Raw genomic sequence first — 25,680 nt, 5'->3', positions numbered from 1 at the left:
TGACGCTTACAGGAAACTCCAACAATATTCAACAAGATAGATATTTGATCAAAAAAAAGTCTTGCAATCGGTATTTCTCTTGGTAACAGCAACAAGAACCAATTGGAGTTGATGAGCAAAACAATGAATATAATAAGCAGAAGGTGATTCTTGCATGATCAATGTTTTCAACCCTTTAATATCTCCTTTCATGTTGCTAGCCCCATCATATCCTTGACCACGGATTTGAGTCATAGTCAAGCCATGACTAACAAGTAAAGCTTCAATTGTATCCTTAAGTGATAAAGAGGTAGTATCATCTACATGAACAACTTTAATAAAATGCTCACATGACCTTCCCAATTTATCAACATAACGCAAGCAAAGAGCTAGTTGTTCTTTATGTGATATATCACTAGACTCATCAGCTAAAATTGCATAGGGTTCATCACCAAGTTCTTCAATTATTTTTTTCTAGTTTCTAGGGCACAACAATGAATAATTTGCTTTTGTATGTCTGGGCTAGTTAAGGTACAATTACCTGGAGCATTGTCCAAAACATACTTCTTCACTTCTTCACTATTTCCGGCAAGAAATTTCAAAAGTTCAATGAAGTTTCCTCTGTTGCTAGATTCTTCACTTTCATCATGTCCACGAAACGCCAACCCTTGATGCAAAAGAAATTTGATACACCTAAGTGAATAAGTCAATCTTTTCTTATAAAGATGAAGATCCTCGTCACTCCACTTCTCAATATTATAATCAATTGCTACCTTGGGATTTGTAAAGCCAATGTACCTCTCTTGAGCTGCAATATGTGCCTTAGAACCCATATGTTTGCGAAGTGCTTTCTCTCCTATATTCCAATTCTTCCAGCCATCAACAGTAAATGTGTCTGACCCAGTACCCTTCTTAAACAAATATCATATGAAGCAAAACACAACATCCTTCTTAATACTATACTCAAGCCAATCATTATTATACATCCAACAATAGTTGAATCCCCGACCCCTATCTGAAATCTTTCTTTTTGGAAAATCATGTGCAAAAGGTTTGAATGGACCTTTAATAATATATGCTCTTCGAATTGCATCTTGATCATTAACAGGATATTTTAGAATAGGATGTCTTTCACCTGGATCATGTGGAAGGTGATTGGTGTCATAAACTCATGGCAGGGAAGACGGTTGTGGCGGTGGCATAGGATTTACAATTTCCTCAACTGCTCTCTCATGAATCTACTCTTCCACCACAGGTTCAATCGGATCAGGATTAGAAGTAGCAGCAGCTGCCGCAGCCTTCTTCTTTGCTGCATGCTTCTGAAAAAGAGATATAATGTCCCCGTTTCTCTTCATAACTGCATAAATATTACAAAGAACACAATGTCAAATAATTAAATAAATTGCGATTGCACGATTGAACTCTCAGATGCGATTATGGATCACTCACATGATATGAGTACTGAACAAAAGATCAATCAAGACCGACTCTGATGTTGAGAAAAATCCTCCACCTCGCCGCGTGATAGATGATTCTATAATTTTAGCGCTAAGCAATTAGCAATTAAAGTACACATGAATTTTTTTAAAAAGCCAAAGAATAAAGATTGAATCTCACCAGAACAATTGTGATCACAAATTCACTTAGATACCGCCGGTGGCCGGTGCCGTCGTAGCCCGTAGGGCAGCGCGTAGGCCAAATAGGACACGAGGTGGGAGGTTCTCTTCGTAACTGCACGAATATTAGAAAAACATGATGCTAAATAATGAAACAATCTATTATTGTAATGTTAGCAAATAACACAAGAGATTAGATCAGGGGAACTGGGAAAGTGTGGCGTAGTCGTACTCACCGCGTCTCTGTGACTCTGCCGTCAGGGTGTCCGGCGGCGTCGGCGCAGTGACCGTGTCTCTTGCTCCGCCCGTCCATGACTGCCTATCGAGATTAGATTAGGGAAAACCGAAAAGTTACGCTTACGCCTAACTACGCCATGCTCTTTGTGGTCCGTCGAGAATTTCTTCGGCCGCTCGCGCTCACCACGGGCCATCCAATCGTCACCCAGTTAAGCTTGTTGAAGCCCGTGGATCCCTGACAACGTATCGTTGATGACATGCCCGATCGTCACCCAGTTACTGCACCATGCATATGAAGCCCGTGGGAAAACTGGTCCAGCCTGTCTTAGAGTTAGAACAGGCCCAGTTCTTGGACGGGCCAATAGCCCAGGCAAGCCGAACCAACGCTCGGTCCATTGCGGATTGGTCAGAGTCGTTGATTACTTGATTGTTATTGTGCCGCAGGGTATGCCAGTGCATACCTGGCGTACCCTGTGCCTCCGCCACTGGACGCAAGCGCAGTGCTACTGAACAGAATCGTCTGCACGATATGGTCTGGTGTGATATGGAATCACCACCTAATCCTCCTCTGAGCAGGCAAATGGCAAGATGACAAGCACATATGTGCCTATGTGTTGTGGCTGTCTGCTGTCTCTCTTCGCCGCCTCATCTTGCATTCCTGTGGTTGCTCTCAACTCCATTAGGGCAGTCCCAATGATGTATTGATGATGGTTTCTATCCTCATTAAATGACTTGCCACGTAGGTAAAATGCTGACATGGCAACGTAATTAATGAAGAAAGAGAGCAAAAATTCTAGAAATGGTTTCCTCATGAAGAAATCAGGTCTTCTCTTGACCCAATGCACCAAGAAACCATGAAATCGCCATTGGGGAGAAACCACCAGTTTCAAGGGGGCTCGTGCCACACTCCCATTAGAGGAAGAAGATAGAGTTGAGAGAGAGAAAGAGAAAATAATTATTACACAAAGACACCTCTACTGTGGAAGGTAGCTATAAAAATCGCATAAGTTTTTTTTCATTGGCACTGTCCTTGGCACACCGCACATGCTGCTGAATTACGACACTAGATAATGCTCCCTCCATTATCTTTTATTAGGCGCTACAAGGGCTACTTGAGATACCAAGGCACCAGCGCACTACACGTCCGAGAATTAATCTAGCGTTGGTTGCTGTGTTCGTGTTCATTTTACATGCCACGTCGCTCAAGCTGGATGGAGGGCTTTTCGCATTTGCATGCATCCATGCGTGATACAACTAGCACTGGCCAATACGGTGCAAAAGCGCGCTTCCGTCGCTTCGAGTACCGTGAAGCACAGGTTAATATAAGTATGCTTCGGTAACTTACGGCGCCTTACAAATCTTTTTTTTTTCAAAAACATGTGAACGCCTAATAAAAGATAATGGAGGGAGTAATCTAGTACTCCTTCAGTCTCAAAGAATATAACCCTCGCATCCCGAGGAGTAAAAAGATTCTTAGTTTTAACTGAATATAAATAAATATATATTGATATTTATCATGTGTAATAAACATCGTTGGATTAGTTATGAAATATATTTTCATAATAAATAAATATAATTAGAGATTGAAATGTAAGTGATATCTTCTACTTCATCTGTTCTAAATTATAAGATGTTTTGACATTTCTAGATTCATAGCTTTTATTATGTTAGACATAATATATATATCTAGATGTTTAGCAAAATTATGAATCTAGAAAAACTAAAACATCTTATAATTTAAAACGGAGAGAGTATAAACTTAGTCAGACATAAAGATTCTTTGACTTCTTGGAAACGAGAATTACATTTTTTTTGGACTGTAGGAGTATATGACCTGGCACCCACAAACTCAATATATAAATACATTTATGCAAAAGGTCTTTCAGTTTTCAGCTCGGGATGCTGCAACTTTTTGGCTCTTGAAAAGACAATCTTAAACGCTCAAGTTTTGATTGCTTTGAGTGAGCTCCACTTTTTCTGACCACCCCTACGATGATAGTGGGATCGGAGCTGAAAAAGAAGTCAGTACTCCCTCCGTATCGGGGTGTTTAGCTGTTTGCGCAAATCAGGTCGTTTTGGTTATTTTAGTACTGTTGTGGACGTGAATTCCCCTGTCGTTTTGGTTCTCGTCGCGCCGTATAAGGGCCTGTTCGGTTATCAAGTATTAAGTATCAGACACCGAGAACAATTCCAACCTGAAATATTATGCTAATTTGTACTATCTTTGATCACAGGGAATGATTCCGGGAGAAAATAGGGCTAAACGAACAAGGCCTAAGGAGCAAAATAAATCGCGCAGCCGTCCCCTTTCCTTCCTCTCATTCGCTCGCACGGATCTGGGAGCCCTCCCCAACTAATCCCGCCATGAAAACGCACGCCTCCAACTGAATTGACGGCATGCAATCCTGCGCGACGGAAAAATAACGCGCCGCTTGAAATAACACCGCGTTTGAGAGAGCTCGAACAGTGCACACACCTGCCTCGGGCCAGGATGCGCTTACCACTCCCGCTACAAAGATATGATGTAGGGTAGATACCTGCAACCCTATTTAATAAGGATAAATAGAGAAAAATATATAAATCACTCTATGGTATACTAAATTCTGTCAAAAACAACCTTAATTACCAATATGAAGGGAGTATTTTTTTCTGCTACTGTCGGACAAAGCACATTGGCATCCACATCATATTCAATTATTTATTATTCCGTAAGCAGACCAATACCTACTAATTTAGGACCTGTTTCGTAGGGCCCTGGCTCCATCGAAAATAGTTTCGGCTTAGAGGTGGAGCTGTTGCTGTTTTGGTAAAGCGTTTGGTAAACAATGTCTCCGGAGATAATGAGGGTGAAATGTCTATAATACGCCTCTATTCTTTCTTTCTTTTTCTTTTTCTTTTTTCCTTATTTCTTATTTCTCTCTTATCTCCATCGCACAGGTTTCTTTCACTTTTAAGGCTTCGTTCGGTTATGTCAGATTAATTCTCAGACATACTGTTTCTTCATTAATTTAAATAGCGTAGGAACCCTTACCTATACGCTTGATTGACCCATTCTGCTACGAGGGCCGCGTCCGGCACTCGCGCCGGCGCCCGGCGGCGCACGCCTTCGAGTACCCCGCGCGCTAGGCGCTCGTCGACCTCGACCGGCTGCCGCTCCCGGACCACCTCTCCGCCGACGAAGCCCGCCGCGTCGCTTCCACCTCCGGCCCCATGTGAGCCCCTCCTCTCCCCCCCGCTGCTTCTCAGCGAAAGTTTCGCACCCTCCTTCCAAAAATAAATCGAACCTGTCGTGCCCTAAAATTTGAAGGGGAGCTGCATTTTTGCTCTAGACAGTCTTCAGTTTGGTGTATTTGACGAAATGACTCTTGAGCACTGACTTGCCCTGTTCTTCCTCGATGAAGGCGCCTCCTGACGATACCCAACCCAAGAGCATGGGATACGAGCAGAACCTGTTAGATTGATCTCCCAACCAATAAGCCCAACGGCCTATTGGGCCTTGGTCACGCACCCTGATCGGGGGCGCCCAACCCTACATGGTTGGTGGGCCCCCGTCGCACTGCGCTATATAAAGAGGTGGGGGCCGACGGCTCAAAGCACGAGGTTCGCTGTGAGCCGCAAACCCCACCGACAAACCCTAGACCGATCTAAGAGGGCGCGCAGCCAGCGACGGGAAGCTCCGCTGACCCTCGCCGTCGTCACTGCTACGCCGTCCGTCTGCACTGCATCGACGTCTGTGCAACCTCTACTCCACCCGTCGCTGCCCGTGTGCTGCCTCCATCACCGAACCAGCGATGGCCAGCTCAACCGTGACTTTATCTGAAGGCTCAGGTTCATCACCATCACCTCTCTACCCTATCTCCCCCCCGATGTAATGTTCTAGGTCTAGATGTGCATGTGCTTTACGGATCCAAGTGTTCATCCGCCTAGATCTACCCTAGTCGATCCACAGAACATTAACATTGGTATCAGAGCCATGGTTTAGGTATAGATCTTGGATTCTAGGGTTTTGATCTAGAACGGGTACCGATTAGAAAAGGAAAAGATGAAGAGATCCAGTGCGGATCTAGAAAGTAGAAAGGGCTTCGGCCAACAAAGGGTTCGATTGAACCCTAAACTCGATCCCTTCGGATCTGAGAAAAGATGATGGTTCGGGAAAAGTGAAGAACCGAACATCCAAACCCTAGATCGGGTTTTGGGATAGAGATGAAAATTGGAAACCGAATTAAACCCGAAGGTGATTCGGGGAAAAAGAAAAACAGTGCCGTCCCTAACCCTAACCCTAACCCTAATCGGGAAATTGTGCAAAATCCGAAATCCGAATCAAAGAAACCGAAAGGGGAAAGAAGGGTCGGTCGGGGGGTGAACTGCTCGCCGGAACGGCCACTAGGGCGCCGCGGCCAGGCCGCTCGACGGTGGCGCGCTCACCCGCTGGGGAACGCGGAGCGCGCACGCCGGCGAGGAGGCCGGAGACGGCGCCGGGCTCGCTGCTCGCTCTCGCCGTCTAAGCTTCTCGCTCGGTGTCTGCTGCGGCGGGACTGAGTGGAGAGGAGAGAGCAGTGAGGCGAAGAGAGAGAGAGCGCGAAGGCTGAATGGCGCTAGGTCAAGGGCGCCGCGACGGTCGCCGGGGTTTTGATCCTGCGATGCGCGCGGGCAGCCGTCGGATGGAGACGGACGGCCACGAGCGAGTGGGCCAAGTCGCGGCCCAAGCGGGCGCGTGGACGCGCGGGACATTGCCGGCCCAGGCCCAGGTTGCGGCCTGGGTGCGGCCTGTGCGCGCGAAAAGAAAAGGGCCGAGCCGTTTTCTGCGGTTTTGGGCCAAAACAGAGAAGATTGAGTCTGGTTTTTGCATTTTCTTTTTCCAGAAAATTGAAAAATGGAAATTGGCTCAAAAGAAATAGAAAAAGTAATTTTCCCTGTGGGTAAAATTCATCAAATTGAATATTTTTCTGCTGCGTATTTAAAGATGCAATTTTCATTATTAAATTTGAACCAATGGGAGAATTTAATTTTTGAAAATGAATATGTTTTGAGTTGATTATGATATTGTTATTTTCTGACCAACGTTGTTAATAGCAATATTATAATTTTAATGATTATGCATTATTTCTATTTCTGCCCAACGGTGATATAGATTTAATGTATAAAATAATTGTATGTTTTAATTTTGACCAACGTTAAACTAAGGCATGCAATTATTGTTGTTATTTGTGTTCTCACACTATTTGAATTGTGTTTTTAGGAGGATACAACTTGATGAGTTGTATCAAAGAGATCCCCACTCTAAAAGGTGATAACTATATTGAGTGGAAGAAAAAGATAGACCTAGCTTTCATCCTCGCTGAGGTGGACTGGGTTGTCACTACACCGTGCTCCAGAGAACCTGTGGCACCGGTGAGGGAGACAGATGAGACTGATGCTGCATGGCAGAACAGAGAGCGGGATTTTGCTCCCGTAAAAATGTCCTATGACCTTGAGCATAGGAAATGGGTCACTGCCAACGAGAAGTGTTTGGCAGTGATAAAGAACACGATTGAGCCTGCTATTGTGGGCTCAATTCCAGACTGTGACACGATCACAGAGTAACTAGATAGAATAAAGAGTCAGTTCACTGGCTCTTCAAAGACATATGCAACCCAGCTGATCAAGCAGCTGGTTACAGAAAGGTACTCTGGTGGCGGCAGTGGCATTAGAGAGCACATACTGAGAATGAGCAATCTGGCATCTAAGCTCAAACCAATGGATTTGGCACTCAAGGATGAGTTTCTTATTCATTTGATTTTTGCTTCTTTGCCCAAAGAATTTGACACCTTTGTTGTTAATTACAACATACAACCTGAAAAATGTGATTTAGAAAAGCTCATAGCCATGTGTGTGCAGGAGAAGGAAAGAATAAAAGTTTCACAAGGTGGTTCTGTCAACTACCTAAAAGATAAGAAAAAGAACTATAATAACAGTTCTTCCTCCAAGTCATCTGGAAAGGGTCCCATGCAATAGTCTCAGAACAACCAATTCCCAGTGGCTAAAGATCAGTGTCTCCACTGTAAGAAGACAGGACATTATAAGAAGAATTGTCCTGATTTCCTAAAGATGATAATGAAAAATAAAGGTGAGAACATTATTACGTTCGTAAATGAATCCTTGTATGTAAAGTTTTCAAAATCTACTTGCTGGATTGATTCAGGTGCAACTATTCATGTTGCTAATTCATTATAGGGATTCCGTTCGATGAGAACTTTGCAAAGAAGCGAAAGTTTCATTAAAGTCGCAAATGGAGTACAAGCAGATGTTGAGGCCGTTGGAGATCTTCCTCTAGAGCTTCCAGATGGCTTCATACTTTTTCTTAGAGATGTTCTTTATGTACCTTCTTTGCAAAGAAACTTGATTAGTGTATCAAAGTTGGACCATGATGGTTATGATTGTCATTTTGGAAATGGCAAATGTCAGATATTGTTTAATAATAAATGTGTTGGTCTTGCCTTCCGACAAGACGAGCTTTATTTGTTATCACTTCATGAAATTGTGAATTCCGTATGTGATGTGAATGAAAATGTATCATCATCGAACAATGGAAACAGAAAACGAAAGAGACTTCACGATGCGTTGTCGAAATTATGGTACTGTCGTTTAGGCCATATTTCGAGGGGGAGAATAGAAAGACTAGTTAAGAATAATATTCTTCCTCCATTAGAGCTCTCAGATTTAGAACAATGTAGAGATTGCATAAAAGGAAAGTATGTAAAAACAATTAAGAAAGATGCCAAACAAAGCGCAGGAATTCTATAGATTATTCACACAGACATATGTGGTCCTTTTTCTGTGAAAAGTGTGGATGGTTATGATTCATTCATAACATTCACAGACGATTACTCTCGGTTTGGCTACATTTATCCAATTAAAGAAAGAACAGAAGCGTTGGATAAATTCAAAATATTTAAAGCAGAAGTTGGAAATCAGCATGATTTAAAGATTAAGATAGTCAGGTCTGACCGTGGGGGAGAGTACTACGGTCGGCATACCCCATATGAATAAGTTCCTGGACCTTTTGCAAGGTTCTTACGGGAGAATGGTATAGTCGCCCAGTATTTAACACCGGACGAACCTCAGTAGAATAGAGTAGCTGAAAGGCGTAACCGTACCCTGATGGATATGGTGCGTAGTATGATAAGTTACTCCACTTTACCCATGAGTCTATGGATGGAGGCATTAAAAACCGCCATTTATATTCTCAATAGAGTACCAAGTAAGTCGGTGCCCAAAACACCGTATGAGTTGTGGACAGAAAGAGTACCCTCACTTAACCACTTGCGTGTGTGGGGGAGCCCTGCTGAGGCTAAAGTTTTTAACCCAAATATTGGGAAGCTAGATCCCAAAACAGTGAGTTGCTATTTCATTGGCTACCCAGAAAAGTTAAAAGGTTTTCGTTTCTACTGTCCTAACGAACATACAAAGTTTATGGAAACGAGACACGCTGTCTTCCTAGAGGATGAAATGATTAGGGAGAGCATGGTAGCTCGAGAAATTGACCTCAAAGAGAAGCGGGTGTATGCACCCACTCCAATAATTCATGAGTCATTTTTCTCACTACCTGCTGTTGCTGCACCGACAGTACAAGACACTGTGGTGCCAGCACCTGTTGTTATCCCGCCTGTGGCAACAATGAATGATGATGAGGAACCTATGCCTCAGGATCCTATAGAACCTATTGCCACACATGAGGGGGAGCAACAACAGTCTCAAACAGAAAATGTGCCAAATGAGGAGGCCCCTAGAAGGTCTCAAAAAGTTAGAAAATCAGCTATTCCTGCTGATTATGAAGTGTACAACACTGAAGAATTTCAAATGGAGGATGATCCCACCTCATTTGAAGAAGCCATGAAAAATGATCATTCATCAAAGTGGCTTGAGGCCATGGAAGATGAAATAAGATCAATGAATGCAAATAAAGTTTGGGATTTAGAGATAATTCTTAAAGGAGCCAAAACAGTAGGCTGTAAATGGGTCTACAAAACAAAACTTGACTCTCAAGGGAATATAGAGAGATATAAAGCCCGACTTGTGGTAAAAGGCTTTACACAAAGAGAAGGGATTGATTACAATGAGACATTTTCTCCAGTCTCATGTAAGGATTCTTTTAGAATCATAATGGCATTAGTGGCACGTTACGATTTGGAATTACATCAGATGGATGTAAAGACGACATTTCTCAATGGAGACTTAGAGGAAAATGTTTACATGGCACAACCGAAAGGTTTTGTCATGGAAGGAAAAGAGCGTTTGGGATGCCGCCTAAAGAAATCCATTTATGGATTAAAACAAGCTTCAAGACAGTGGTACTTGAAGTTTGATCAGACAATAAAGAATTTTGGGTTTAAAGATAATGTTGAGGACAATTGTGTCTATGCAAAGTTTAAGAATGTGAAGTTTATCTTCCTTGTCCTGTATGTGGATGATATCTTACTTGCTAGTAGTGATATCAGTCTACTACTGGAAACAAAGAAGTTTTTGTCCTCAAAGTTTGATATGAAAGATCTTGGTGAAGCTTCGTTCGTTCTAGGGATCGAGATTCACCGAGATAGAAGTAAAGGGGTATTAGGACTGTCACAAAAGGCATACATAGAAAAAGTCTTAAAGAAATTCAGTATGCACAAATGTAGTCCCTCACTTGCTCCTATAGTCAAGGGCGACAGATATGTGGATTTTCAATGCCCCAGGAACCAATATGAGATCGATCAAATAAAAGTGGTTCCATATGCTTCAGCTGTCGGAAGCTTGCAATATGCTCAAGTGTGTACGCGCCCTGACTTGGCATTTGTTACCGAGTTACTTGGCAGATTCCAGAGCAATCCTGAAATAGAACACTGGAAATTGGTAAAGAAAGTCTTGCGTTATTTGCAAGGAACGAAAGGCCTCATGATGACGTATAGAAGATCTGATTCACTCCATATAGTGGGATATTCAGATTCTGATTATGCGGGAGATAATAGAAAATCCACGTCTGGATATGTGTTCGCTCTCGCAGGGGGAGCTATTTTATGGAAAAGCTCAAAGCAAACCGTCACTACATCGTCCACAATGTATGCCGAGTTTGTAGCGTGTTATGAGGCAACGGGGCAGGTGAACTGGCTAAAGAAGTTCATACCCGGTTTGAAGGTGGTTGACGACATCAATAGACCACTGAAGTTATACTGCGATAATAATCCAGCAGTATAGTATGCTCACAACAATAGGTCAAGTGGTGCTGCCAAACACATTGACATAAAGTATTATGTTGTGAAGGATAAGGTCCGGGATCAAATGATAAGTCTTGAGCATATAAGTACCGAAAAGATGCTCGCGGATCCGCTTACAAAAGGCTTACCACCCAATATGTTCAGAGAACATGTAGCCGGCATGGGTTTAAGGGAAAGCCTATGATTTCTGGACTATAACGGACCTAAAAGTTAAAGTAACTATTTCAGATCAGAGACGTGCATTATAGCTGTTAAATCTATCGGCGATTGACCGTGACGATGAGACATGCTCTATGCATCATCTGTGAAGAAATGAGTAAGGATAAAAGGATTGAAGTTTAAAGTTTAAAGATAAAAGTAATAGTGAGATCAAGGGGGAGAATGTTAGATTGATCTCCCAACCAATAAGCCCAACGACCTATTGGGCCTTGGTCACGCGCCCTGATCGGGGGCGCCCAACCCTACATGGTTGGTAGGCCCCCGTCGCACTGCGCTATATAAAGAGGTGGGGGCCGGCGGCTTAAAGTACGAGGTTCGCCGTGAGCCGCAAACCCACCGACAAACTCTAGACCGATCTAAGAGGGCGCGCAGCCAGCGACGGGAAGCTCCGCTGACCCTCGCCGTCGTCACTGCTACGCCGTCCGTCTGCACTGCATCGACGTCCGTGCAACCTCTACTCCACCCGTCGCTGCCCGTGTGCTGCCTCCATCACCGAACCAGCGATGACCAGCTCAACCGCGACTTCATCTGAAGGCTCAGGTTTATCACCAGCACCTCTCTACCCTATCTCCCTCCCGGTGAAATGTTCTAGATCTAGATGTGCATGTGCTTTACGGATCTAAGTGTTCATCCGCTTAGATCTACCCTAGTCGATCCACGTAACATTAACAGAACCCGCTGAGCATTTACTACTGCTACGATTCTGCAGGGCAGGGACAAGATGGAGAGCTCAGAATGTGCATTGCCGAGGTGATATCAGTGTACATACGATTCATCTCGATTGGTTTGTGGCTGATTATTTGCAACTGTCTAATCTCTTGTTTTTGGTGTCAGGTCACAAACACTCCCTGGGCAGAGAGGGTGATGTTTACCTTCCAACCGGGCTCTGATCTCGTCGCGAAGCCCTTGCATGTCAGCCCCCTTATGGTATGACCTCAGTTTAGAATCAACATAAGCCAGCTAAAAAAATGTGCCCTTGTGTATTCAGAATTCAGACAATGTGATGCGTTAACTGATGGCTCCTAAACACTTTTATTACCAAACTGCTCTAATGGTAGTTGAAATGTTAATTTGCTCAATTCACTTTCACCTTTGATCTCGTTGCAAATTCTTTTGCACAATCGTATAATGGATGTTTCTGAACTCTGATACTTGCTTGTGCGCATTGCCTAGTTAATTTTTGGTAACTTTGTGTACTGTATTCACCTCTGTTGCTTATTCTTAGTGTGCTTCTTTTTGTTGGCATGATTCGTAGGATATGCTCAGCAACTGGAGTTTTCGCGCTGATGCCCCTGGTGCTAGACTCTTGGGGACTATTTCACTGCAGCGTTGGATGCCAAATTGGTTGGACAGACAAGTAAGGGGGGTGTTTGTTTCTCCTCCTAAACTTTAGTTGTTGTCCCATTGGATGTTTGGACACATGCATGTAGTATTAAATATAGACTAATTACGAAACTAATTGCACAACTTACGACTAATTTGCGAGACGAATCTTTTAAGCCTAATTAGTTCATGATTTGACAATGTAGTGCTACAGTAAACATATGCTAATAATGGTTTAATTAGGCTTAATAAATTCGTCTCATGGAGCACTGACGGATTCTGTAATTTATTTTTTTATTAGTATCTAATCATCCCATGCGATATCCTCACGTGACACCTTCTAAATTTTAGTCACCAGATTCAAACACATTCTCTAAGGCAGGCAACCTTCTTCTGGCTGATGCCGCAAAAAGTTGCTGCATGGATATACTGGGAGGTAAGGATCCTATCATGTGTTATGTAACTTTTCTGATTCCATGGTTAAGTTTATGGTTCCATTTTCCTTAATGAGCAATAAACCCTATCTGATAACTCTAAGGGAAAGGTTATTAGTATGTATAAAAAATGAGATAAACTTGGTGGCTGTTTTCTTTATTCTTCTTTCCTCTATGTTTCTGAATATCTGTCATGGTGGTTGAATCAACATATGCGTGAATAATAGTGATTCTTCCCTGAGTTTATGTTTGGTTTACACTCTACAGAAATCCTTGACTTGCACATGCTGTGAAAGTTTCTAGGATTTGTTTTATGGTTAATACGGTACGAGCTGATAAGCGAACAGGCCATGGCTATCTCCCATCAGGACCACTTTCCACCTGAGTACCATCCGGCGAGTCCCTCTAGCCCAAGGCCTTGTTTAGATCACCTCCAAATTCCAAGTTTTTTTACTCTCTCTCCATCACATCAATTTTTAGCCGCTTGCATGGAGCATTAAATGTAGGTAAAAAAAATAACTAATTGCACAGTTTAGTTGGAAATCACGAGATGAATCTTTTGAGCTTAGTTGGTCCACGATTGGATAATATTTACCAAATAAGACGAAAATACTACTATTCATCGGTTGTAATTTTTTGCAATCTAAACATGGCCCAAAGCCCAGTGCGCAGCGGTCAGAGACGCGTGGACCCACATAGGCCGCTGCCCATACCGCCATCCTCCGCCCTGTACCTCCTGTCCACTACGAAAGCACGGGCCAGGCCCACACGTCTTCCCGCCCCGTTCCGTTCCATTCCGGATCACCGGCCATCCTGATCCTAATCTCTCTCCTTGGGCGGGCTAATCTTGTCGTCCAAGCAACGTCAGCACACGAGGCCGGACCGCCGGACCGGACGCGGCGCGACGAGAAGACGCCGCCGCCGCAGGGACCCACCGGCCACCGCGTGCTCGCGCCACCTGCTCCTCCCCGCCGCCCGCCCGTCCGATCCGGGAGACCGGGCCTGACCGCGTCATCTGACGGTGCGGCGACGAGTCGTGGGAGCCGCGTAATGAGGGCACCAATTCACGCGGTCACGCCCGTGTGTGCTCGCGGGCGCGGCGGTTTCTTGCTCCTCCCATCGGCCTTTTTATCTTTGCAAAAAAAAAACCCAAACTTTATTTCTTGAGAGCCACCTAATTTTTTTTTCTCCAATACACATGAGATCTGCGTATCATTGCATTTAAGAAGAAAATAATTTATCTTACAGGAGTATCCAGCTTAGCCGACCCTTTTATGAACAGAAATGCTATACAAATGGATCTAGAGGAACATATATACTATTATATATAGCATATATGTAGATAGATAAAGTCAACAACACTAGTGGAAAATTATTATCAGCTCAAAAAGGCTAGCACATATAACGTGGCAAAGTTATATGAGTAGTTCCATGGCCACGTAAAATATTCATTTAAATTTAAATTGCCATATCATGGCAAAATTTTGGTAGTATAGTTGTATTCGCTCTCATTTTGTTTTCTTCTTCTGTGCAAACTTTATATTTGTGCTCCAAAGGAAATAGAGGTAACTCTGATTATTAAAAAAAACAGAGGTAGTATTGAAGAAGCTCACAAGCTGCACCTGCACCGCTGCACGTCCTCGTTTTTTACTCTTCCACGTCTGCTGTTTTTCCCCCTCATTCACAAAGGGGCCAGAAAATGGTCAAGAAAGGTGAGGTGGGCACCTCATTTTCTGCCCTCTGCCTTCCATGCCATCCACCCTCTGCTCTGCTGGCCCCAACTCCCAACCTCCCCAAGCTAATTTTCCCCACCAAGCATTAATCAATCAATTAATTATCAGTAGTTGTACTCCTGGTACTACCATTACTAGCCCTAACTATAATACTGCAAGCAAAGGACAAAGGTGCTGCTGCCCATCAGCCCATGGTTTAAGGCAAAAGCAACCATAGCACAGGCCACAGGGCAAGGCAGCCTTTGCTTGCGTGCCCACTGTTCTTGTACAATTTCAGCAACACCCTTTGCTCTCCTCCTTTTCACACTTGCACACCTCTCTCTCTCCCTCTCTCTGCTGCTTTGCTGTGCAGCTGGTTGGATTTCTTCCAGGTTACCCCAAGAAATGTAGAATACCAGTTACCACCACCCACTGACCCACAGGATTTGCTCCTCCTCTCCCTCTTCTGCAAAGCTGAAGAAAGAAACCCAGCAGCAGCCACCAGCACTATTTATCCTGAGCCCCCTGTATTTGGTTGGTACTTTGGTATCCCCTCTCTTCTTCTCCGGTGGATTGGATCTTATCTAATCATCATCACAAGAATAATAACAACCCCTGCCTGCCTGCCTGTGTTGCTTGCTACCCTGACCTGGCCTAGGAGAAGGAAGAGGAGGAGGTGGTTGGTGCTGGGGGCATCAAATCTTTTAGGGTCAGGGTCTCAGACTCTCAGGGCGGCAGCAGCAACAGCGGCAGGGAGTAGCAAACCGATTTCTGCAAAAGAAAGAACAAAAACGGAACGGGTGGGTAAATCTCACAATTTTTTCGTTGCCGCAAGTTGGATCTGAACAAGCCTGGCAAAAAAAAAAAAAGCACGGCTGGGATGGGACGATGAGGACGATGACGATTCTGATATGAACGATTGAACTGGCCCTCTCACATCAGCTCAGCTGACGGATCTGTCCGTGCAAAAATTGCCGGTAAATCTCCTCTCTTCCTTGCTCCTCCTCCCCCAGCCGTTTGGACTGGGTGGGGGATCTTGTCGTTCTTGATTCTTGCTGCTGCTGTTGCTGTTGTTCCCTTTTACTTTTCCGTGTATACGCATGCTGTTCGTTATATATATGTATATGTTTTCTCTTTGGAGGATAGGAAGACAAGAGTTTGTATGCAGCCGATCTGAAGGTTAGAGCGACATGTGATGCAGATTCGTAGATCGGTGTTCTGAAATTCGTCGTTGGACGGCCGTACAGATCTGTTGCGGCTCGATTGTGTTTACCTGTTCATAGTAGGGATTAGCGCTGAAAAGATTTGGGGAAAGCAAATTGCCCTGCTTCAAGTTCAATCCAACCAAGGCGATAGGGCTCTCCAAAGGATTCAGTCAGATCCGTTCTGTATGTGTCTGTCTTCTTCATGGATTTGGTTTTATTCGTTGGTTTTTTTTTTTCGTTTCGTGCATTTCGCAGCGTGGGGTGCGGATTCGTTGCTGCCTTGCTGGTACGATGGTGCCATGTTGGCTGCCCTGTTTCGTCTTCTTGCATTCTTTTTTTTTCACTCAGAAAAGCATGAACATCCGAATCCGATTGGGCGTTTGGACCAGACTGCTTTTGAGTTTGCTTCTCATTCTTTTTGATTTGTGCTTTGTTTGGTGGCATTCGAGTCAGATCTGTCTGCGTGCTGTTTGATCAGATCGATTTTTCTGCATTTTGATTGCCCAACTTTGGGACTACAAAAGGCTCTGTTGATGTTTGGTTGATTAAAAAAAACAGAGGTCTCAACTCCTGCGTTTTCCCTTCGTGGTCTCTTCTGATTTGCGTCGAGAGGACAGAGATTCATTTCCAATTTCCATGCCCCACCTCCGCTATTCATTCGCAAACCTAGTGTAAATCCGAAGAGATATGCGATGAGGAAAAGCAAATCGTTGGTCGATGAGGGGATCAATTTGGGCGGACGAGAACGAGAAGAGAGGAGAAAAGATCCGCGTGTGCGCTCGCAATCCGTGTCCGTGTGCCGGGACAGCGATGCGTGCGAGGGAGACCCAGCGCTCCAATCAGCTTGCGCCACGTCACCTCGCATTGGGCCTTTTGCCTAGCGGGCTGACTGGGCCGACTAACGTGAAGAGAGACGGGGTACTGTGTGGGCCGGCTATTCGCAGGCCATCTGGCCCATCCATCCACGTGACGGAGACTTCTCGTTTCCCCTTCGTCGCTGCCGCCTCGCCCTCTCTTCTTCCCGCGGCCGCTGCTGCTCGGTGCTCCCTCTCCCTTCCCTCCCGTGGACGACATGGAGTTGGGAGGGCCCACGACAGGGTGCGGGGCCCGTGGAGGTCGTGGCTGGCGTGGCCCCGTGCGATTGTTGCTCGTGGTGTTTCAGCGGTGGCCTTGCTCTCCTGCATCAGCAGGGTGCTGCAGAAATGGCTGGCCGCGTTGGTTGCGCTTGTGCTGGGGGTTTATGCTCCGTTGCCAGTTGTGGAGCAAGGGGCAACGGACGTATTGTGCTTTTATATGACTTCTCTATACGAGTATAGGTTCTTCTGTCTGTAGCCTGCTGCCCTGTAGTGGCTGATGTGTTGAAGATGAGTGATTCAGTGTAGGCACGATGGTGTGGCAAATCCAGTTGACCTGTAACCCTGTCTGCAATTAACACAACATGCAAAGCGTTGCATCATTTCAATGATTTGGTTTGGAACAATATGAATGCGACAATGTTCCCAACTGTAATTTGCTTATATACATATATTGAGGTTTATTGGTTGCCTTGGTTGATTAACAGTAGGCATTTGTATACGTTTAGCTCTTCTCTCTGTAATCCTCTTAGTTTCACTGTATCTCTTGGTTTGCTGATCAAGTGTCTTCCTTCGATGCAGTAATGATGGGAACAGAGTGCATCATGGCCACACTCGGCGGGGATTCTGAACCCTCAATTCCTCCTGGATTCGGACCTTTTGTTGCCCTCGCGTTACAGGGCATCCAAAACAATGTCAAACCAGGTGATGCTCATTCTAGTTCTGCTCAAGCAGTGCAGTGCATGGAGAAAGATGTCGAAATTTTGGAACACAGTTCGGCGCATGGTCGGAGTGGCACTCCTGCTAGTACTTCTGGAAGCCATAGTTGCAGGAGGTCACTTCGTAACAGACCTCCAATAGACTATAGCCAGTTCGACATTATCTCGGATGAAGAGTCTGATGTTGAATCAGCAGAAAAGGTTTCACTTGTGTATCCTTATTTTTTTGTGCATGTGCGATTACCTGAATTTGTCATGATTTAATGAATTGCCGTGACATTGTTCTATTTTCTTGACAGGGAGTGGGATCAGTGAGACGCAGACGCCAGTTACCCAAAGGAGTACTTCGGGGATGTGCAGAATGTGCTGATTGTCAGAAGGTTTGTGTAACTATGCTAAATTGCTGAGTTACTTCCAGGAAGATGTTTTTGTCAGCTTATACACATCACATCATGCAGGTTGTTGCAAGATGGAATCCATCTGGTGCAAGGAGGCCTGTTCTTGAGGAAGCTCCTGTTTTCTATCCGTCCGAAGAGGTATCCTATATTTATCACACTGTGCAGTAGTATGAAGTACTTAGTTTATTTTTACATACATTAATCTCATGGTACCCTCTTGTGGATCAGGAATTCAAGGACACCTTAAAATACATTGAGAGTATACGGTCTACGGCAGAACCATATGGAATTTGTCGTATTGTCCCACCACCTTCATGGAAACCTCCATGCCTTCTTAAAGAGAAGAACATATGGGAATGCTCAAAATTTTCTACTCGGGTCCAGAAGGTTGACAAGCTCCAAAACCGTAAATCATCCAAGAAGACCAGAAGAGGTGGGATGATGAAGAAGCGGAGAAAGCTTTTAGAGCTGGAAGGTAACAGTAACATTAATCACAATCAAACTGGGATGCAGCAAAATCAAGAGAGGTTTGGATTTGAACCTGGACCTGAGTTCACACTTCAGACATTTAAGAAGTATGCGGATGACTTCAGTGAACAGTTTTTTAAGAAAGAAGTGTCCGGGGACTCAGTGCCATCAGTCGAAGACATTGAAGGCGAGTATTGGCGCATAGTCGAAAGGCCTACTGAAGAGATAGAGGTATCAGACTTCTACTATCATAGAGTAACTATGTCGTTTGCAATTCGTAGCTCTGTTCAAACTTTAGAAAGAAATATGTCGTTTTAGATCTGGACTTGTTAGAGAGTTTCTGGTTTAGCTTTCCAGTGCAGGTCTGTTGTTCTGTATATGATTCCTGATTGCCTGAACATAGTCCTTGCACTTGGGCATGAGATATTTTTTGGCCTAACTATAGCATACTCGAAGTTCTAATATCTGTTTTTGACATATAGTCCTGCTATCTTCTAACTTATCCAAAAAATCCGTTCTCATACAGGTAGTATATGGTGCCGATTTGGAGACTGGAACTTTTGGTAGTGGCTTCCCAAAGTTTTCTCCCGTAGTAAAATCTGATGTTGAGCATAAGTACACAGAGTCTGGTTGGAATCTAAACAACTTGCCTAGACTACAAGGTTCAGTTCTATCTTTTGAGGGTGGTGACATCTCTGGTGTTTTGGTACCTTGGGTGTATGTTGGAATGTGCTTTTCATCATTCTGCTGGGTAAGATGCTCGTTGGATGTCTACTTCCCTTACAATTAAGATTGTTGTCATTATCCAAATTTAATATTCATGTTCTGAGATTTTACACTTCCATGTCTCTGCTGACAGCATGTTGAAGACCATCATTTGTACTCACTGAACTACATGCATTGGGGTGCTCCAAAGATGTGGTATGGAGTTCCAGGAAAGGATGCCGTGAATTTGGAGGCTGCAATGAGGAAACATCTACCTGACTTGTTTGAGGAACAACCTGATTTGCTTCACAACCTGGTAAGCGTTTCTCTCTTGACTAGTTATTGTAAACTAGGGCTTCAGGTATTCATGCATCATCAGTTAACAGTTATCAGAACGCAAAATAGGTGCTATTTCTTTTATTGTGTCTTACTACAACGTGTCTTCCCACATCTCTCTCCCTCCCTCATGTGGTCCATTTATATTTTATATTATGCTGTAACATCACTATAAATAGTAAACAGATTTGGTGCTGAGTAATGTTAAAAAAAGTCCTGTTCTCTCACACCTGTCTTCTTTTCTGTATTAGAGATTTTTTGCCAGCAACCGAGTCACCTCCTGAAGTATCGCATCTTTCGATATATTCATGAAGTGTTCCTGTATTAAAACTAAACACTTGCATGTGCGATAAACAGTAACACCTTAACTGTACATGTACAAGGTAAATATATGGTCATCTGAATATCCAGAAATATTATGTTTTTTATTTATATGTATGATGAATATTTAGCATAATGGTGTGATGGTGGCTATATGGGATTTGGCTCTGCTGTGGCATGTGATGTTTGCACGAGTTGCCTTCCTTTTGATACATATGAATGGGGGTACATTTATAAGATGGTAACTCCTTCGCAGGTTACTCAATTTTCACCATCATTGCTTAAATCTGAAGGAGTACCAGTCTACCGATGTGTTCAGCATGAGGGAGAGTTTGTCCTAACATTCCCACGGGCATACCATGCTGGTTTCAATTGTGGCTTCAATTGTGCAGAAGCTGTTAATGTGGCACCGATTGATTGGTTACCAATTGGACAGGATGCGGTAGAGCTTTATCGTAAGCAAGCTCGTAAAATTACTGTTTCCCATGATAAGCTGTTGCTTGGGGCTGCAAGAGAAGCAATAAGAACTCAGTGGGATATCCTGTTCCTCAAGAGAAATACTGCTGATAACTTGAGGTGGAAAAGCATGTGTGGACTTGACAGCACCATATGCAAATCGCTTAAGGTAGATGCCTATTGCACTATTTATAAATAATGTTTTTATTTAAAAATCAGTGAAATCTTATGTAATTTCCTGCTCAGGCAAGAATCGATATGGAGTTGGTGCAAAGACAAAATATATGCTCTCCTTCTCAATCTAGAAAAATGGATGCTGAATTTGATTCTACTGAAAGGGAGTGTGCATTGTGCTATTATGATCTGCATCTTTCTGCTTCTGGCTGTCCATGTTGCCCAGAGAAATATACTTGCCTTGTACATGCAAAGGAGCTTTGTTCATGTGACTGGGACAAAAGATTTTTCCTATTCCGTTATGATGTCAATGAGCTAAATCTGTTAGCTGATGCTTTAGGTGGTAAGTTAAGTGCAATTCACAGATGGGGTGTCTCTCATCTTGGATTAAGTTTGAGCTCGTGTGTCAAACGAGAAAAAGACCAAGATTCGAAGACTCTTTGCAGAGTAACTGATGGCCCCAGAAGGTCCTACATGTCTCAGGCGTCAACAGTATCATTGGAACCTTCGATGGTTTGCAATGAACAGAATAATAATGGAAATAAGATGCTGGACACATCTAGTTTGGAAACGGATACTTCTGGTCCTTCTACTGAGCAAATAAAATCTGGAAATATTTCACTACAAAAGGAGACATGCACGAAGAATGAGGTACCGTGTACGCTAAACAACAGTGTCAGTCCTGAAGGGCACAAAGGCTCACTAAACTTTCCAGTTCCTTCTGGTCAATCGTTTTCTTCCAATTTTGCGACAAGGTCCTTAAGTACTAAAGGTGAATCTATGAAAAATGCATATGGCTTGGCAGTATTTGAAGGGAGTAGAGAATCTTCTCGGGCTGGAGACCGTATATCTTCACTTGGTGGGCATCATAACATTCCACCAATAATGGTTGATCAAGGAAGCAACATGAATCTTAGTATGGAGAGCTCAAACAATTCACATAGGTTGATGGCATCTAACACTAATGCAACTCAGTGTCACTCTTACAAGGACCAAATGCACGTAACACCAGAGACTAGGGCTTGCGCTTCATCAAGTCAGCCCTTTGCGAGAACTGTTTTAAGAGCACAAAGTGTATCTCAGGAAGCATCAGCTGGTGTCTTTGCTTCAAAGTCTCTCATAGACCCTTCACTTGTGAAAAATACATATGGGGGTTTAAGTTCATGCGGTGCCCATCTTGGGCATCCAAATTTTGGTAACCAGCAACCAAGTGATGGATGCCTTCAAAGAAAATCTGAATCTCTATCTGGTTCAGAAGCTAGGGGTCATTCAGCTGCATTGGTGCAACCTGCTCTAGAAAATCATAATAGGAATGGAGGTGCACACAAGGGCCCTCGGATAGCCAACGTCGTGCATCGATTTAAGAGCATAGTTGAACCTTTGGAAATTGGTATTGTGCTATATGGGAGGTTGTGGTCCTCAAGCCAAGCAATCTTCCCAAAAGGTTCGTCTTTCCCTGACAATTGGCATGCCTCTATGCATCTTCCAGCTTTGTTTTAATTAGAAGAGATTTTGTTATAAGGAGCTACCTTTTGCAGCTTTGCATCCTTGAATGATTTTTATGTTATATGTAGCAGTATTCATGGTAGAGGAATGTTTTGCTGCTGTTAATTACTGGTTTATTACTTATCTGAGTGTCTTTACTGATATACTCCCTTCGTCCCCAAATAAATCAATTACTAGAATCCGCGCCAGTCAATTTTTTTTTTAAGTTTGACCAACTTTATAGAAAAGAGTAACAATATCTATAACATAAAATGAGCACCTTATGAAAATATATTCTATGGTAAATCTAATGATACTAATTTGATACCATAAATCTTAATGTTTTATTCTAGAAATTCGGTCAAAGTTTAAAAAGTTTGACTTAAGACAACTCCAGGAATCTATTTATTCTGGGACACAGGGAGTATTTGATTTTTGTCAACAGTTTGATTTATGTTTTTCTGATTTCCTGAACATGTTTTACCTTTGTAAACACAGGGTTCAGGAGCAGAGTAAAATACTTAAGCATCGTGGATCCAACACAAATGGCGTACTACATATCTGAAATATTAGACGCCGGACCGCAGGGACCTCTGTTTATGGTAAATTTCAGCCTTTTGTACCATCTGTACATCTGTTCTGTATCTTGATATATGTTGCTTGATGCATATTACAGGTGACTCTGGAAAACTGTCCAGGTGAACTTTTTATCAACGTCTCACCTACCAAGTGCTGGAGCATGGTCCGTGAGAGGCTGAATATGGAGATACGGAGGCAACTCAGTATGGGAAGAGCTAACCTTCCTGCACTACAGCCACCAGGATCAGTTGATGGTTTTGAAATGTTTGGGTTGTTGTCACCGTCAATAGTTCAGGTGAGGAAACCATTCACTTGACCGCACTCTGAAACACACTACATCTCAAGAAACGAAAAAGAGAGAAGAAACACTGAAACACACCAACTTCATGAGAAGTGAAACCTGTTTCAGGGTTGCATAACTGTATGATGGTTCACACATAGCAGCCATTGCTGCTACATGCTAGGCTTGTTAAGTGTGTAGTTGTGCAGCTTGCCCTATGCTATTAATTTCTCAGGCCACTGGTGACTGACATTTGTGCGGCTGAATCATTCCTTTAATTCCTCTCAGGCAATCGAGGCACGGGACAGAGATCACATCTGCACAGAGTTCTGGAGATCCAGGCGCCATATTGTCACTGAAGATCGTGACAGTCGGCAGATGGCGCCACTTCAGGCTCAGGGTCCACTGCATGCACTAAGGGAGCTGTTCCAGCGAGCCAACCGCAAGGAGCTGCTAGCCCTACGGAGTCTACTGGTGAGCAACAGCAGTCTGAACGACTTCTCCAGGCGGCAGGCTGCCCAAATCCTCGACGAGGAGATGGCCAAGCAGTGGCGCTGACAGGCGTAAATACTCTAATCTCTTGAAAGCATGGGATTTTCTTTGACGGGATCAAGCAGTTTTCGACACTGAGAGAGCTGCTCCTTCCGTTGCGCCCCGTGCCCACTCTTTGTATTTTTGTGTCCATGTCCATGCTCCATGCCATGAGATCCTGCCCCCATTTGGGTGTTCTTATGCGATCGGATGACTGACACCTCATCCACTGACCAGCGTACATACCGTTCTGTTCTTCCTCAATGTTAAGGGAAATAAATATTGTCTGTCTGGAAACTCTTATGGTGTCCTATTGTTCTTGTCGAGTAGGTTTAGTTATTCTTTTTTTTTTAAACGAAATAATTTACCTTCTTTTTTTAGTGAGGCGGCAAACGCAACATGAGACCTGAGATTTACTTGAAAGGTTGTACATCAGAAATGTCTGTTAACACTAGCAGATAGGAGTAATATATATGCCGAGTTGGTCAGAGTGGAGATAGTCCATGTACTTCAGGTTCTCGGCTGCATGGATGCTAGCAAACCGCTGTTACACAACAGTACTCCAATGAACATCTGAGTGGTCGCTGCCATGTGGGCCAACTTTTTACCCTGGTCAGTCTCTGTTCTTGCTCATACATGTAAGTAAATATAATATACTCCTGCAACGCTACCCACCAAGAAAATCTAGTGCTACACAACTAGTTGCAAACTTGCAATGCCTTTGCATTTGGCTTCTGGTGCTACTAGGCAAAATCTTCCGTGTGTTTCGCATGGTTAGGTCCTGGAGCGCTCATGGAATGTGATGGCTCTCGTTACAAAAGACGGAGCTGGACCAACCTTGAGCGGATTTCAACATGCAAGCGCACGCCAATGCACTGACAATGTTTGCACTTGTGGCTAGGGGATGAAAAATGAAAATGGATATCTAAATTGTCTGACGTCTGTGTCCGCTAAAACTTGTAATATCGACATGCGTGTTTGTATCCGTTTTTAATGTTGATACTAAATGGATGTATCCGAATTCATTTTCAGTATTTTTCTCTATTCAATTCCAGATCTGAATTAGACAAAACTATGAAATATCCGACATTTATCTGTATTCGTGAAGAGCAAGGTATAATGAATCTATATAAAAGTTTTCTCTCTATGACTAGTGACTAATTATTCAATTTTAACATTACTAACGATGCATTGAAACTATTTAATAGTACATCTATAAATAACTTTTAATATTACTTTAATATTATTAATGGTACATAAAGATTAAATTAATTTTAGTTTTTTCTAATTTAGTTTAAACCTAATATATTTTTTTATTGTAAATTTCCTTTAATACTTTAATTAATTTATTTATTGATGTAAATTATTTTATGTAATTTATAATTTGATGATAAATATTATATAAATAATGATTGATTAATTGATATATTTAATTATTAAATATGTATTTATAACTATGTTATTTTTTGATGGGCTATCCTTGTCTACGTTATATACAATACACATATTTTAATCTCTACTTGTGTAATAAATTTGTAATTACAAAAATATTGATAAAAGAAAAACGACTACTCCATCCATACTAAAAAATAAAGTCGTTTTGGACAAGACTTGGGTTAAACATTAGGAATATAAATCATGAATAACTTTTAAGTTGTTGAGTTTGGAAATGTGAAAGCCATATAAATAGATTTGTCTTGAAAAATACTTTCATAAAAATATACATATATCACTTTTTGATAAATATTTTTATAAAAACAAGGAGTCAAAGTAATACTTTGGAGACCATGTCGCTGTCCAAAACGACTTTATTTTTGAGTATGATGGGAGTACTTGTTTCTTATTTGAATTTCTTCACTTGACATATCATTTTATTAAATAATTATCCATTATAATTTAGTTCACTTCGATATTGAAGATTATTAAAAGTGTACTTTGATTTTATTTTACTCTGATTATCGATGAACTTAGTATAGTTAAATTCTATTCGTGTATGTTAAATTTAACAATACGCACTTTGAGTTGAACCGAGTAAAATTCTATTCATGTGTTGTGTCGTGCCGTGCCACCCATTTGGACATCTATATCGATCATTGATCATGAACTAAGCGAGCTTAGCTGGTTAAGTTTTTTGTGCTGGACTAGAAATTGTCCACCCGCAAGTATACGTCAGTAGCGTCTGCATTTTTGCAACTTGTCA

The 25,680-nt window shown here is 42.9% G+C and overlaps 1 protein-coding gene and 1 pseudogene across 2 annotated transcripts; both read left to right on the top strand.

Moving 5' to 3' along the window:
• The first annotated feature begins 3,073 nt into the window (after window positions 1-3,073).
• Window positions 3,074-15,510, top strand: LOC136470713 (uncharacterized; annotated as a pseudogene).
• Window positions 14,858-23,777, top strand: LOC136478321 (lysine-specific demethylase JMJ703-like). Of its 2 annotated transcripts, none has more exons than XM_066476728.1 (12): window positions 14,858-15,727; window positions 17,611-17,948; window positions 18,047-18,127; window positions 18,206-18,283; window positions 18,374-18,844; window positions 19,140-19,364; window positions 19,473-19,634; window positions 20,214-20,600; window positions 20,678-22,049; window positions 22,589-22,692; window positions 22,767-22,964; window positions 23,238-23,777. In XM_066476728.1, the coding sequence occupies exons 2-12, from the start codon at window positions 17,613-17,615 to the stop codon at window positions 23,505-23,507; spliced, it is 3,684 nt and encodes a 1,227-aa protein (XP_066332825.1). In that variant the 5' UTR covers window positions 14,858-15,727; window positions 17,611-17,612; the 3' UTR covers window positions 23,508-23,777. The 2 variants fall into 2 exon arrangements, with proteins under 2 accessions (XP_066332825.1, XP_066332826.1); XM_066476729.1 differs by having other exon boundaries at window positions 14,866-15,727; window positions 20,232-20,600.
• The last annotated feature ends 1,903 nt before the right edge of the window (window positions 23,778-25,680 follow it).

The sequence above is a fragment of the Miscanthus floridulus genome, chromosome 8 (assembly GCF_019320115.1).
Source record: "Miscanthus floridulus cultivar M001 chromosome 8, ASM1932011v1, whole genome shotgun sequence".
NCBI classification, from domain to species: domain Eukaryota; kingdom Viridiplantae; phylum Streptophyta; class Magnoliopsida; order Poales; family Poaceae; genus Miscanthus; species Miscanthus floridulus.
This window is presented reverse-complemented; position numbering and strand designations above follow the sequence as displayed.